At 68.7% G+C, this 14,079-nt stretch overlaps 2 protein-coding genes across 4 annotated transcripts; both read right to left on the bottom strand.

Annotated features, from left to right (window-relative positions):
• Positions 1 to 1,682: 1,682 nt before the first annotated feature.
• On the bottom strand, positions 1,683 to 8,477 carry LOC138829552 (maestro heat-like repeat-containing protein family member 6). Its single transcript, XM_070025903.1, has 14 exons — positions 8,184 to 8,477; positions 7,469 to 7,621; positions 7,204 to 7,358; positions 6,111 to 6,228; positions 5,692 to 5,861; positions 5,482 to 5,619; positions 5,282 to 5,396; positions 5,034 to 5,177; positions 4,555 to 4,728; positions 3,754 to 3,921; positions 2,692 to 2,811; positions 2,417 to 2,519; positions 2,226 to 2,291; positions 1,683 to 2,091 (listed from the first exon to the last, which is right to left on the bottom strand). Exons 1-14 carry the CDS (start codon positions 8,475 to 8,477, stop codon positions 1,862 to 1,864), a joined length of 2,148 nt encoding a protein of 715 aa, XP_069882004.1. The 3' UTR covers positions 1,683 to 1,861.
• Positions 8,478 to 10,060: 1,583 nt separating this feature from the next.
• LOC138829591 (nicotinate phosphoribosyltransferase-like) lies at positions 10,061 to 13,574 on the bottom strand. 3 transcript variants are annotated; one of them, XM_070025970.1, is made up of 13 exons: positions 13,133 to 13,574; positions 12,741 to 12,868; positions 12,585 to 12,667; positions 12,318 to 12,448; positions 12,106 to 12,221; positions 11,675 to 11,871; positions 11,465 to 11,605; positions 11,150 to 11,234; positions 10,868 to 10,951; positions 10,682 to 10,784; positions 10,538 to 10,605; positions 10,257 to 10,364; positions 10,061 to 10,172 (listed from the first exon to the last, which is right to left on the bottom strand). In XM_070025970.1, exons 1-13 carry the CDS (start codon positions 13,536 to 13,538, stop codon positions 10,110 to 10,112), a joined length of 1,713 nt encoding a protein of 570 aa, XP_069882071.1. In that variant the 5' UTR covers positions 13,539 to 13,574; the 3' UTR covers positions 10,061 to 10,109. The 3 variants fall into 3 exon arrangements, with proteins under 3 accessions (XP_069882071.1, XP_069882069.1, XP_069882070.1); XM_070025968.1 differs by having other exon boundaries at positions 10,451 to 10,605; positions 13,133 to 13,572; XM_070025969.1 differs by having other exon boundaries at positions 10,451 to 10,605; positions 10,868 to 10,948; positions 13,133 to 13,570.
• Positions 13,575 to 14,079: the final 505 nt, after the last annotated feature.

Raw genomic sequence — 14,079 nt, forward strand, 5'->3', positions numbered from 1 at the left:
CCATGTTAGATTATTGGAAGCCGGAGGAAGGGCAGCTGGCTCCCTGGCAGAACCTACGTGGAGAAGGGAACGTGTGTGGGGTGCAGGCCCTTCACCAGCAGGGTGTGACCACAGCACCTCCTACAAGGAAGGCCTGGAGGCCGCAGCCCCGGCTCTCCTGTGAGGGGCCCGGCCTCAGCACCACCTGCCACTCGTCTGGAATTCGGTGCAGAATACCTCACACCCTGGCTGGCAGCCAGGGGCGTGGCCAAGGCCAGTGCAGACAGGGCAGACTGCTATCTGTGGCGGCAGGTCCATAGGGCAACACGCATCCCGGCTCTGCACAGCTGCAGAAGACAGAGTGTGCTGCTCCCAAGCAGTGCGGAGGCGGGGTGGCAGGGGCGCCTCCTTCCCACACGAGCACCCGTCAGGAGTAGTAGGCCCTGTAGCAACCCCGGGCGCCCCCACTGGACAATTCAGCTGCTCTGGGGTGCAGTGGAGCCGTGCTTGGTGGGAGAGGAGGCTTCCCTTGCTCACCCCTGGACTGAGAGGAGGAGACAAGCTTGCTTCTCTCTTGGGAAAATGCTACTGGGGGAGGCGCTGGACCGTGTCCTGTGTGTGGGTGCCTTGGACCGGTGGGCAGTTGGAGAACTGAAGGGCAGCGCGCATGTCCACGGTGCCTCCTTTACCTCCCACCCTGTCTCACTACAGCGTGGGGGCCGCCTGGCCTCGCCCGCATTTCCTCAATACATTTCTTCTATGCTGATCCCATTTTGGCACCTGCTCCAGAGGCTCTAAACTACGGTCCCATCCCTGTCTGCCTCTAGGAAGCCTTGGCCTGAGCCTAACCTTCCCCGAGAGCCAGCGACAGAAAGCCCCTGCCGGTCCTGATGGCCTGACTCAGCCCCTCAGCTGCTCCTCTGACCCAGGGTGAAGCTGGCCAGGCCTTGGCCACAGCCTCCAGCCTGGGCTGCCTGGCCTTCAGTGCGGCCTCCACACCGCCCACTGCCCTGCTACGCACTGCCGTACCCGCTCGTTAGCCCAGCCCAGCCGGCCTAAGCGTGGTCAGGTGCCTGGCCCAGGCACCCCATTCCTGTGCCCACAGAGCCCCAGTGTGGCCCACAGCCCCCACGCTTCGGTGTGCGTGGGAGGCTGGGAGGAGGGCGGGCGGGAGGGTGTGTCCGGGCAGTCATTCTCGGCGGTGACCCGCAGGGCTGAGCCGAGGGCTTTGGCAGCCCACGGGGGCCTCTTCCTGCCCATCTGTCCCGACTCTGCCCTGCACGGTGCACTGGGTGGTGGTGGGGTGGACTGTTTGCGCTGTGCCTCAGCTCAGTGGCCCTGGCCAGGCTGTGGGGCAGGCAGCCTTCAGAGAAGGCCGCGGTCCGTGCGTGACCAGCAGGGGAGGATGGGGTTAGTGGGGATGGAAGGCAAGGGCAGGAAAGAGCCTTGCACACACAGAGGTCCAGTGCAGGACAGCTGTCGGAGGGGGAGCGGGTGACAGTGTGGTCAGAAAGGAGGTCATGGGAGGGCCGGGCCAGGCAGGAGGCTGAGGCCCAGAGAGGGTCAGGCAGCCCAGAGCAGCGCCGACTTCCCCAGGGCCACACCACAGCTGTTTGGAAGATGGACGCTGTCCAAGCAGGTCTGGCCCGAGCCGGGGTACGGGACACGCCTGGCAGGGGACAAGAGGACGAACTCGAGGGGAAATGGAGCTGGCTGCCCCTCTGCCACGCCCTGTGGGGGCCTGTGGAGGGGGTCAAGCAGGGAGCGCCGGCGTCCAGCAGCAGGCACCGACTGCCCTCGGGCGTCCCCCTCTTCCGCAGGTTCAGTATGCGTGGGGGCCGACAGCCCCAGCCATGACTCGAGTTTGGTCACGGCACCAGGTTCAGCGGGGCTGGGGGCAGCTCCAGCGGCTGGCCAGACTCCGTCGCTGGAAGGGACTGTCGGCGTAGAGCGGCATGGGGCGGGCTGGGCCCGGACTCCGCTTCAGGAGGCGGAGGAGGCAGGGCCTGTGTGCGCGTCCCTGCGCCCGGGTCAGCAGCGCCACCTGCTGGGCGGACACCTGAGCCGCGGTGGCCACTGCAGGCTCCGGGTCCCTTTGCAGCTGCCCTAGGTCTTCAGGGAGAGGCGGCTCAGACCGGGTGGGAGGGTGCCCTGGACAGCCTGCTCCGTCCACCCGCCCTGGACACCCCTTGTCCACCCACCCACTCTTCCCCAGGACCCCAAGCTCCAGCAGGTCTGGTCCTTACCCTGAAACAGAGAGTCCAGCAGATCCCCATGGACTCCACGGGGGCTGGCATAATAGACGAGGAAGCCTGGCCAAGGCAAACGGGGTGGGGTGTGTGTGTGGGGGGGGAGTTCTGCTGAGCTTGGGTCCAGGCCCCCACTGGGAGGGACCAGGCCAGTTCCCACCAGGAGGGTAACTCCAGGCCCGCCTCACCTATGAGCATGGCAGCCGCCCGGCGCAGGGGGCCCTGCGGACTTCGCAGGTAGCCCTGGGTCTGGCTCAGAAAGCGGGGCACGTGGCTGGGGTATCGCTGGACCTGGAGACAGGAGGGCCAATGCTAGGTGGAAAGGTGGACTGGGGGGGGGGGAGAGGCGGGCTGCAGGGGGGGACCTGCCTGCAGGGAATGTGACAGGTTCGGCGACCGGGAGCTCGGTGTGGGGGAGGGGAGTCCACTGCCGCCCCTCACCCCCCCACCCCGCTCCGCTCACCAGGCGGTGGCAGACGCGGCCCAGAGCCTCGGGGCTGTCGTAGTGGGCCACAGTGACCACCTCCTCCAGCAGGCCCCACCCGAGCGCCTGGTCACAGCGGGCCAGGGTCCACTCTGAGCTCTGGCACGGAGAAGGGAGGACAGTGAGGGGGACAGGAAGTGGCAAGTGGTGAGGGGGCAGGGGGCTGGGGTCGGGAAGACCGGACAGCCAGGCAGGGCTGTGTACAGCAGCCCAAGGGAGCATCGGGGACCTGGGAGCCCACGTGGTCCCTGGGCGGGGCCGTGTGGGGCGGGGCCGCGTGGGGTAGGCCGGAGGGGCGGGGCCGTGTGGGGCGGGGCCGGAGGGGCGGGGCCGTGTGGGGTAGGACAGAAGGGCGGGGCCATGTGGGGTAGGACGGAGGGGCGGGGCCGCGTGGGGTAGGACAGAAGGGCGGGGCCATGTGGGGTAGGACGGAGGGGCGGGGCCGCATGGGGTAGAATGGAGGGGCGGGGCCGTGTGGGGTAGGCTGGAGGGGCGGGGCCGTGTGGGGCGGGGCTGGAGGGGCGGGGCCATGTGGGGTAGGACGGAGGGGCGGGGCCGTGTGGGGCGGGGCCGGAGGGGCGGGGCCGCGTGGGGTAGGACAGAAGGGCGGGGCCATGTGGGGTAGGACGGAGGGGCGGGGCCGCGTGGGGTAGGACAGAAGGGCGGGGCCATTTGGGGTAGGACGGAGGGGCGGGGCCGCGTGGGGTAGAATGGAGGGGCGGGGCCGTGTGGGGTAGGCCGGAGGGGCGGGGCCGTGTGGGGTAGGCCGGAGGGGCGGGGCCCTGTGGGGTAGGCCGGAGGGGCGGGGCCGGAGGGACGGGCCCTGTGGGGTAGGCCGGAGGGGCGGGGCCGGAGGGGCGGGGCCCTGTGGGGTAGGCCGGAGGGGCGGGGCCGGAGGGACGGGGCCGCGTGGGGTAGAATGGAGGGGCGGGGCCGGAGGGGCGGGGCCGTGTGGGGTAGGCCGGAGGGGCGGGGCCGGAGGGGCGGGGCCGGAGGGACGGGGCCTCGTGGGGTAGGACGGAGGGGTCCCAGGGCGCTGACCTCGGCAGTGTCGCGGCTCGGGTCGTGGAGGCGCAGCAGCAGCGGCACCAGACTCTGCAGCACCAGTTTCCGCAGGGGACCCCGGAGGCCCAGCCGGAGCCCGCTCCGGCCCCGCCGCACCAGGGTGCCCAGGAGCCCGGCCGCCGAGGCGCGGACCGCGTCCCTGGCCTGCGGGAAGGAGGGCACGACCAGGCGGTGTGGCGGAGTGGGAGGTGCACACCTGTGCAGGACGGCCGGGGAGGGGGCAAGACCGCGGGGTGCCACGGTCAGGGATGCCACCGAGGATAGAGCCCGGACCCCACCAGGCGGAGAAGCCTGGGGAGAGCTCTGAGGGGGACAGGGCGCCTGAAAACCAGCTCCCCAGAGGCAGAAGGGGCAGGAGGAAGGGGCAGGAGGATGGAGCAGGAGGAGGGGGCAGGAGGAGGGGGCAGGAGGAGGGGGCAGGAGGGCGGGGGCAGGAGGATGGGGCAGGAGGAAGGGGCAGGAGGGCGGGGGCAGGAGGAGGGGGCAGGAGGATGGGGGCAGGAGGGCGGGGGCAGGAGGACGGGGGCAGGAGGATGGGGCAGGAGGGCGGGGGCAGGAGGAGGGGGCAGGAAGAAGGGGCAGGAGGGCGGGGGCAGGAGGAGGGGGCAGGAGAACGGGGGCAGGAGAACGGGGGCAGGAGGAGGGGGCAGGAGGAGGGGGCAGGAGGAGGGGGCAGGAGAACGGGGGCAGGAGGAGGGGGCAGGAGGAGGGGGCAGGAGGGCGGGGGAGGGGAAGGAGCATGGGGGGAGGGGCACGGGGGTTAGGGCAGCTGCTCACGTCATCCAGCAGCGGCGGGAGCCGCGGCCTCAGCTCGGTGCTCAGCAGCCGCACCGGCGCCCGCGGCTGCAGCAGGACCCTCCGCAGGGCCCCCAGCGCGGCGCCCACCAGCCGCGCGTCGCCCTCGCCCAGGGCGCCCAGCAGCGCTGGCAGCAGGGCGCTCAGGTGCCGCGCCTGTGGGGAAAGAGACTTGCAGCCTCTCCTGGCTGACCCCGCCCCGCTGTCTCCGCCCCGCTGTCTCCGCCCCGCTGTCTCCGCCCCGTCCCGCCCCTCTCCGCCCTGTCCCCGCCCTCTCCGCCCCGCCCCTCTCCGCCCCGCCCTCTCCGCCCCGCCCCGCCCCTCTCCGCCCTGTCCCCGCCCTCTCCGCCCCGCCCCGCCCCTCTCCGCCCCGCCCCCGCCCTCTCCGCCCCGCCCCGCCCCTCTCCGCCCTGTCCCCGCCCTCTCCGCCCCGCCCCCGCCCCGCCCCGCCCCGTCCACACCTTCCCGCGGTTGAGGGCGAAGTGGCCCAGGCCCAGCAGGCCCAGCCAGCGCACGGTGGGCTCCGGGTCCCCCTGCCACGCGCGAAGCCGCTCCAGGACGAGGTCGGCCCGCAGGAGCCGCGCCGTAGGCCAGCTCTGCAGCAGCTGGCGGGGACACCGAGTCAGCGCACGCCGATCCCCGCAGGCCGGCCCCGCGCAGCGTCCCGGACACGGACACCCCTCGCTCGGCTCCCGGGAGAGGGCCTCACCCCGGTGAAGAAGGCCATGGCTGTGAGCCGCTGGGCGCCGTCGGGGCTTCGCAGCCGGGGCAGCAGGTCCGCGAAGAGGCCGCGAAGGTGGTGGTCCGCGTGGGCGACCATGGCGCTGGGTGGGCGAGGGAGAGGTCGCGCTCCGCCCAGGGCTGCTCCCGGCCCCCGCCGCCCCGGCCTTCCCGGCTCGCGGCCCTCACCTGGCCAGCAGCAGGACGCCCTCCAGGTGGGTGTGTGCTCCCGCCAGTCTCCGCCAGCCCCCGGCCTGCTCCATGCAGGTGATCACCATGCGGGCCCCGTCCCCCGCGAGCAGGGCCTTCAGGGCCTCCACCGTGCAGCTGGAGGGGCGGCGCCGGGTCAGAGCCCTGCGGCCGGGCCGGGCAGCCCTGCCGGCCCGGGGTGCCTCTCACCTGGCGTGGCTGTGGGGCGGTCCCCGGCGGCCGGGGCTGTCCGGGGAGCGGGCGCCGCGGGCCAGCTCGTGCAGCTGCGTGACCAGCGCCAGCAGCAGGTGTGGGTAGAAGCCTCGCGTGGCTCCCACGCAGCCAGACACCGCCAGCATCTCCCCGAGGGCACGCGTGGCCTGGGGGCAGGTGTTAAAAAGCTGTGCCTGGTGCCGCCTCAGGCACCGCAACGGCGGGCCGCCAACGAAGGGATGGAGTCCGCGTGTGCACGACTAATGCGCATGCCCGCCATCTCCAACCTGAGGCCTAACTCACCGGCACCCTGGCGGCCCCGCCCCGCACAGGCCCCGCCCCGGCCCCGCCCCGCCCATGCCACGCCCCGCCCATGCCACGCCCCGCCCAGGCCCCGCCCACGCCCCGCCACTCACTGCCAGTGCCTCAGGCTCCGCCCCTGCCACGCCCTTCAGCGCCCACAGAAGTTGCACCAGCACCGGCCCGTTCACGCGCTGATTGCGGCTTAGGCTGCGCCACAGCTCAGCAGCCGCCCTGGGGGCAGAGAGGGGACGCACAGGCCGCGTGAGGCCCCGTAAGAGGCACAGCACTTGCAGGGCCCGGGAGAAGCCAAGACCGCCCCTACACACTAACAAGAGGAAGAAGGACAGGTAAACCACACTGTGAGCTTCCCTCGCCCAAGTCACACAGAAAACCAGAGGCAGCGGTGGCAGATACAGAGCAGGGGCCGCGTGGAACGCACTCTGCACCCAGTGCGGTCAGAGAACTGGCATTAAAAACATCAGCGAAGCCCGGCGCTGGTGGCTCACGCCTGTAATCCTAGCTACTCAGGAGGCTGAGATCTGAGGATCACGGTTCAAAACCAGCCCGGGCAGGAGAGACCGTGAGACTCCTATCTCCAATAAACCACCAGAAAACCGGAAGTGGCGCTGTAGCTCAAGTGGTAGAGCGCTCGCCTTGAGCTGAAGAGCTGAGGGACAGCACCCAGGCCCAGAGTTCAAGCCCCACGACCGACAAAAAAAAAAAAAAATCAGCGGGGAGCCCGTGGCTCACACCTGTGAGATCTGAGGCTCCAGTTCAAAGCCAGACAGGACAGGAAAGTCTGTGGAACTCTTATCTCCAATTAGCCACCAGGAAACCAAAACCAAAACACCAGAACTGGTGCTGCGGCTCAAGCCGTAGGGCACTAGTCTTGAGCAAAAAAGCTCACGGCCAACTAGCAAGCCCTGGGATCAAGTCCCAGGATGGGGGGGTGGGAAATCACCATAGAGAATTAAAGCGAAGATAGCTTCTAGGACATTTAACCAGAGCCCAAAGCATCCAACACCAAAGCTGCCCTGCCCTGCCCAGGCTGGTCTCTATGGCAACCCCAAGGTGAGGTGGGAGGCGGGGAGGAGTGGGGCTGGCCTAGGGGAGGGGATCGGGCTCCGTGGCTCCTAGCCTGAGGTCTGACAGCCAAGCGGGAAGGGGGAAGGAAGCGGCTGGATGGCATGCGTGCTTGCGGGTTACCAGTCCAGGGGCAGCGAGCGCGGCAGCAGCGCGCACACCACATCCCGCGCGTGCTCCAGGGCCAGTGCACTCAGCACCCGCAGGGCTGCGCGCCGGGGCCTCCCCTCTGCCAGGCTGGGCACTTGTGCCAGCAGCCCGCGCACCAGGACATGCACCTGGGGGAGGGGGAGACATCAGTGACCAGGCCCATGCCCTGCAAGGGGCCCTCGGCCAGAAACCCGCCTTCCCCCCGGCCGGGACCCTCAGGGTTGGGGCAGCGGCTGACCTGGTCTTCCAGTCGCTGCCCATGAGCCTCGAGGACTGAGGTCAGGCTGAGCGCCATTGCCTGGGTCCCGGCAAAGCCAGCCTCTTCCAGACAGGCGGCCGTGTAGACTGCGAGGTCGGCCAGGGCTCCTTCCTCCCAGGGGCCCTGGGGGGCCTAGGACAGGATAGGGGGATGTATGAGGTTCCCCAAGCCTGCCTCCCCCAGCCCCTGCCTTCCCATCCCGTACAGCAAAACCCCAAGTCCCTGCTCTGCTCACAGCCCATTGACTCTCCCATCCCTCCTCCAGCCCTGGCACCCCACCAGCCCCCTCCAGCCCCTCCCCCAGCCCTGGCACCCCACCAGCCCCCTCCAGCCCCTCCCCCGGCCCTGGTACCCTCACCAGCCCCCTCCAGCCCCTCCCCCGGCCCTGGTACCCCCACAGCCCCCTTCAACCTCCCCCCAGCCCTGGTACCCCCACCAGCCCCTCCCCCCAGCCCTGGCCCTCTCCCCAGCCCCTCCTCCAGCCCTGGTACCCCCACCATCCCCCTCCAGCCCCTCCCCCTAGCCCTGACCCTCTCCCCAGCCCCCTCCAGCCCCTCCCCCCACCCTGGTACCCCCCCAGCCCCCTCCAGCCCCTCCCCTGTCCCTGGCACCCCTCCCCCGGCCCTGGCACCCCTCATTTTTCTAGTGTCCCTGTGAGCAGCCTGTCCCCACGGCACCTGGTCCCGGTGCTCACCTGGTAGGGGCCCTCGGGGGCTGGATCCTGGGCGCTGGGCGGGGAGCAAGGCGCACTGCCTGCTGTGGGGGTCGCCACAGCAGCATCTGCATCCGCATCTCCAGAGCCGGCAGGCGGCTGTGCCTGGAGCTCAGCCTGGGGTTCAAGCTCCCCAGGCTGGGGCTGAAGGCCCGTAGAAGTGGGTGGAGAGGCATGCCCGCGGCTAGCACAGATCCCTTCAGCCAGAGCCGTCAAGGTTAGAGCCCCCACAGGGGCTCCCCGGCTCCTGCCCCGGGCCCACACCCCCCCAGCCATGGTGCGGCCCCAGCGCCTGCCCTGCTCCTCCAGGAAGTAGTATCCAGGTCTGACCTAGAAGCCAGCCCTGGGCGAGCCTGTGGACCAGCGTGGTGGCGTGCGTGTGTGGGTGGGTGCTGGCGTGCATGAGTGTATGGGCTTGTGTCAGGAGTGCTGAGAAAACACAGAGGTGTCTTGGCTCGGGCTGGGGCCTCAGGCCCCGCTGCCAGAGCTGTGTGGCCAGCCCAAGTCCTGAGCCTACCAGAGCGGAGTAAAGCGAGAGGATGCCTTTTGCTTGGGGGTCCAGGGCCTCTGTGGACAGGGGCGGAGCTGGCTTCCTGCATTCCAGCACAGCAGGACGTCTGTGCGCGGGGCATGGCTGGGTGCCCCGGCACCCCCGGAGCTGAGGGCAGCGCTGCCTCTCCCACTGCAGAGGCGGGCCCTCCTGGGACTTGGTGTCACCCCCCCCAAATTGTCCCACAGGTGAGTGCATCTCTCCAGGCTCCTCCCCCAGGCTGGCCTGCCAGGCCTGTGCCCTAAATTCCCACCCCGCATCCTCACCCAGTCATCCAGCAGGCACTGCCCAGCCCTGGACCAGAGGAGCTGGACAGGCTGGTCTGGTGGGATATCTGAGCAGCGGAAGTGCTCTGGAAGGGAAACACCAGACAGGACACCCCCACGCTCGACTGTACACGTGCCCCACGCTCCCACTGCCGCCTGGCACACCTACCACCTCCCTCCTGAGCAGTCCCTCTGGAGTCCAAGGTCACTAGCTTGCTACACAGAGTTGGGAACAACCCTCGCAGAGCCCCAGCCTTCCTCCCCCTTAGATGGCCACTCAGCAGCTTAGCAGCCGAGGCCCAAGGCCAGGGCCCAGCTGGCCTGTGACAGATGCCGGGGTCACGCAGGCCTCGCAATGTCAATGGCAGGGGACATGTCGATTCTGCTGTTTGGGAAACTTACTATATCTCACTAGCTGCTGGCTCACGCCTGTCATCCCAGCTACTCAGGAAGCTGAGATCTGAGGATCACAGTTCAAAGCCAGCTGGGCAGGAAAAGCCATGAGACTCTTATCTCCATTTAACCACTAAAAACCTTAAGTGGAGCTGTGGCTCAAGTGGTAAAGTGCTAGCCTTGAGCCAAAAAGCTCAGGGACAGCGCCCAGGCCCTGAGTTCAAGCTGACCCGCTGGCATGCGCTCTCTCTCCCTCCCCTCCCCCCATTCCCTCAGCAGGTGTGGGAACCCATGTCTGCAGCTGCCGGTGCAAAGGTCTGAGAGATTCCAGGACCACCAGACAAAGGCTCTGGGCTCTGCAGAGGCGGAAGCAGCTCACGCCGCTGCAGGAGAGTAAAGGGCAAGGAGAGACTGCGCAGGACCCAGAGTTGGCACAGGCTGAGGGGAGAGGTGGGTGCAGCGTGAGTGGTCACCCCTGGGCCACGCCTGCTACTCCACCCACCCCGCTCTGGCGGGGAGGCCTCCCCCGCCAGCTTCTCCAGCTCAGGGCAGACCTGTGGTCAGAGCCTAGATCCCTCCAGAACCTGGCTACTTCGCTGTATTCCTGACTCCAGTCCAGGGACCCAGGCGAACAAATGACACATGACAAGTTGTGGGGACAGTGAGTGACTTGTTTCCAGCCAGTCCCCACCCTGCCAGTCACGGGGGCCCTCTGGCGCTCAGACGGTCCACCAGGGCCCGCAGCTGCTCAGACAGTGCAACCTGCAGAGAAGGAGGTTGGGGTTAGTGGGCACACTGGGCATGCCGGGCACATGGGCCAGGCCCACCTGCTGGTCTTCTGCCTACCCGGTACGGAGTAGGGCTCTGCAGCCGCTTGTGTGCAGGGCTGAGGCGGCTCAAGGACCACTGGGCAAAGGCTCGGGACTCTGCGAGAGACGGGGGCGGCTCACACAGCTGCGGGAGAAGGGGGGCAGAGGTGAGGAGGATGTTAGGGCCGAGGCTCAGCTGAGGCTGGAGGTGCGGGAGGTGCGGAGCGGCACCTGTCCCTTGTGCAGCCAGCGTCGCAGCAGCGGCTCCACCCGCGCTGGCTTCACAGTGCAGGGGTCTCGGGCCCCTAAAGGCCAAACCTTTAGCTCCTTCTCAGCCTGGGGCGGGGGCTCTTCTGCCAACTGCAGCACGTCCAGCAGCAGAAAGCCTGCAGAGGTGGAGGGCCAGGTCACCGTGGGGAGCCCCGGAGCCTCGCGCAGGCTGAGGGCCAGGAGGGGGCTCACCCGCAGAGTCCAGGAGCCGGAAGGCAGCCTTGCTTCCAGGCAGTGTCTGCTTCTCAGGCTCTTCTGTCAGCTTCATTCGAGGCTGGCCTCCCACAGACACCAGCTGCAGGAGGAGGAGGAGGATGGGGACCCATGCCCCTCCTCAGACCCCAGACCCGCCCACCGGGGTCCAGATTCAGTCCTCACCTTGTAGACACAGCCCAGGGAAGGCTGCCGGGGACAGGTGACCAAGCTGGTGCCAATGCCAAAGGCGTTCACCTCACTGCCCTGCTGGGAAAGGAGGGCCACCAAGCTCAGGCAGGACCTTCAGGGCCCAGGGCTCTCCACCCCCCTCCCCCTCCCCTCTCCTCTTCCTACCCCCCTCTGCCCTCCCCTACAGCCTCCCCTCCCTCTGCCCTCCCCTACAGCCTCCCCTCCCTTTGATCTCCCCTCCATTCTCCCCTCCCTCTGCCCTCCCCTCCACACCACCTCCTGGGCCAGTCGGGCCAGCTCCTCCTCATCAATGTTGTTGCTGACAGTAATAGGGATGAACTCCAGCCAGGGCACCTGGAACCTGCACACAGGGGGCTCTGGATTCGCCTTGGTCCCCTCCTCCCCTCCCCACACCGAACCCTTTGCTTTGGAGCCCCTGGTGGCGCCTCAGCCCCCACTTCCTTCCAGGCTTGGCCTTTGGCCCCTAAAGCCCTGGCTGTGCTGAGGGCACTGTGGCTCACTGCCCCTGCCCACTACCGGCTTCAGCCTGTGCTTTCTAGCCTTGAACCCTAGGAGGAAGAGGGGGCTCACCGCGTGGCAGTGGTCCGAAACACTGCACGGATCTCTTGAGCTTGCTGAAGTAAGTCACCGCTGTCCAGCCTCACGCCCACTGCCCGGTAGCCCAGCTCCCCCAGGGCCAGGGCCACGCCCAGGAAGTTGGGAAGACCGCTCCTGCAGGTGCAGACACAGGTGAGAGACCCCGGCTGCCGCCAGGGCCCCTGGGAGAATGCCTGCGGTTACCTCTGCACACTGTAGGAGTCCAGCAGGCCCTGGAAGGCCCGGGGAAAGGCCAGAGCATAGGCCACGAACGCCGCCCGCTCCCCAGGGTGTGGCTCCTGCATGCCCAGCCCCAGGTGGGCACACACGCGCTCCAGCCACACCTTCACACTGGTGGTCAGGTCCACCTTCGGGCCTGTACCAATAGCTGGAGCCAACATCTGTGGAATGGGGCCAGGGAAAGATAGACTCAAGAGTGAGCCACGCGGGACCCAGGAATGGCCAATATACCCTGGCCCGAGGGCAAAGGCAGTGAGCGCTGTCCCATGCCAGCCTTCAGGCCCCGGCCACCTGATCGGAGCACCTGCCGCCGCTGCGCACACTCGGCCCAGCTCCCCTTGCCTGGGTCCCAGACTTCTCTAGTACAGACAGGGTGTTTGCAAACAGGCACTGACCGGGTCCGGGGGCACCTCACTGCCCAAAAATGACGTGATGAAAGAGTGGGCCAGGGTGCCCGCCACCGGCACACCCCGCAGCTGCCCAGCCAGCGTGTTGCTGCTGCTATCGAACCCTGCAGGGAAGGCAGGCCAGCTTGGGTGGGATCGGTGAGGGAGGGCCTCCCACCCTCTGTCCCCTCCCCACCCTGGACTGGCCCTCAGGCTCTCACCGCCCAGGTAACTGTAGGTAGACGCTGTGAGGCCGCCATCGGGGCCCTGAGCCCGGCGCAAGCCGAACTCCATCAGCCGCTTATTGGGCCCTGCAATCAGGCGAAGCCGAGCTGCGTTGGTGGCCACCAGGCTGTGGGAGTGAGAGTGAAGCCACTGGACACCGGGCCCTCCTCCAGGCCCTCGTGGTGCGTGGTCCTGTCTCCTGGAGGAGCCCCTTGCCCTCCCCCACACCCCATTCCCCTCTGGGAGCCCCGGTCCCGGCCCACCTGGCGTAGCTGACCAGGCAGAGCAGCGGGGTCTCCAGCAACTGCACCAGCAGGAGAGGCCCAGACACCTGCAGCAGGGGCACCTGGGAAAGGACAGTCAGAGGCCAGCACGGCCAGCGCGCCCCTCCCCGCCCCCACCTCTCGCCCTGAACTCACGCCCGGAAAGGCCAGGGAGCCCTCGGGCAGAGCCCGCAGAGTCACCCCCGAGCAGTCGAGGGTCCGAAGGTGTTCGAAGAACGCAGGGTCAGTATCTGGGGGCAGCACGGACGCCAGGAACTGCACATCTGGGGACAACAAGGCACCAGTGGGATTTGGACAGCGGGGCCCGTGGGGTCCGGGGTCCGGGTCGCCCTGGACTGGGAGCGTGTTGGGGACGGAGTGGATCGTCGTGGGGGCCGGAGTCTGTGGGAACGTCCCCAGGGTCACAAGGGTCTCACGGGAGTGAGTTCTGGGGATGTCAGGGATCTCCCCCGGGAGGGGGTCTCCCTGGGCTGGGCGTGGTCTGGGGGGGAATGGGGCGGGGTCTCCCGGAGCAGGCCGCACCGCACCCGCGTCCCGCAGGCAGAAGGTGCGCAGGAAGCGCAGACAGTCCCGCAGGCCGGCGGCCAGGGCGAAAGCGCCGCCGAACGGGCAGCGGCGGAAGAAGAGCTCGAACTCGGCGTGGTCGCGCGCCCGGCCCGCGCGCCAGTAGCCCAGCGCCATGGTGGCCTGGTAGAGGTCGGTGAGCAGCGGCCGCGCCGCCGCCCCGGCCTCCGCCGGGTCCGCCGCCACCAGGTCCTGCACCGCCGCCCCGTCCCGCGCCGCGGCCCGGTCCTCCGCCGCCACCCGGTCCCGCGCCGCGGCCCGGTCCTCCGCCGCCACCCGGTCCCGCGCCACGGCCCGGTCCTCCGCTGCCCCGTCCCGCGCCGCGGCCCGGGCCTCTGGCACGGGCTCCGCACCCCGCTCTGACGCCATCCTGGAGTTGCCCAGGCCGCGGGCACCCGGAGACTCGCACCGGGAGGCGGAGCGGCGCCCTCCCTTTCCCGGAACGCGGGCGGGGCTTCCCGCGGTCCCCAGACCTTTAACCCTTGCCTTCCCCCCCACCCCTCCTCAGGCTGACCTTTAACCCTTGTCTTTCCCACTCTCCTCAACCCTGACCTTGGGCTGCACAGCCCTCGGGTTCAGAACCCCGGCCAGTGGCCTGGCCTCACTGCGTCTTCAGCAATGGCACCCGTGTGCGGCTAGGGGCTGTCCGCTCCATCCAAAAAGCAGCTACTGCGGTTTTGGCGGTGCCCTGTACTGCAGGCCCACAGGAAGTTCTCCAAACCGGACGAAAGGCGCTGTCCCTCAAGGCTAGGGGCCCTGTGGATACCAGTTCTGACAGGAAGCGGCCACACTCAAACACCAATTCTGGCCAATTTCACTACACTGCAGTCTAGAACCACGAAGAACGCAGCAGACCCGACAGAATGTAATTACACTTGACCAGGTTGCAGGTCTCCAGCAGGCAAAGGGG

Source organism: Dipodomys merriami, unplaced genomic scaffold (genome assembly GCF_024711535.1).
Source record: "Dipodomys merriami isolate MVZ:Mamm:240054 unplaced genomic scaffold, mDipMer1.0.p SCAF_174, whole genome shotgun sequence".
In the NCBI taxonomy this organism is placed as follows: domain Eukaryota; kingdom Metazoa; phylum Chordata; class Mammalia; order Rodentia; family Heteromyidae; genus Dipodomys; species Dipodomys merriami.

Excerpts from the sequence above, each read along its gene's own strand:
- LOC138829591 (XM_070025968.1), bottom strand. The coding sequence starts at position 13,538 with ATGGCGTCAGAGCGGGGTGCGGAGCCCGTGCCAGAGGCCCGGGCCGCG. Across the intron at positions 11,235-11,464 it reads TTTCGGACCACTGCCACGCG|GTTCCAGGTGCCCTGGCTGG; the intron begins GTGAGCCCCCTC and ends CCCTGTGTGCAG. Across the intron at positions 10,952-11,149 it reads TGGCCCGACTGGCCCAGGAG|CAGGGCAGTGAGGTGAACGC; the intron begins GTGGTGTGGAGG and ends CTCCTTTCCCAG.
- LOC138829552 (XM_070025903.1), bottom strand. The coding sequence starts at position 8,477 with ATGGCTGGGGGGGTGTGGGCCCGGGGCAGGAGCCGGGGAGCCCCTGTG. Across the intron at positions 5,620-5,691 it reads CCGCCCCACAGCCACGCCAG|CTGCACGGTGGAGGCCCTGA; the intron begins GTGAGAGGCACC and ends CCGCCCCTCCAG. Across the intron at positions 2,520-2,691 it reads GCCGCGTCTGCCACCGCCTG|GTCCAGCGATACCCCAGCCA; the intron begins GTGAGCGGAGCG and ends TCCTGTCTCCAG.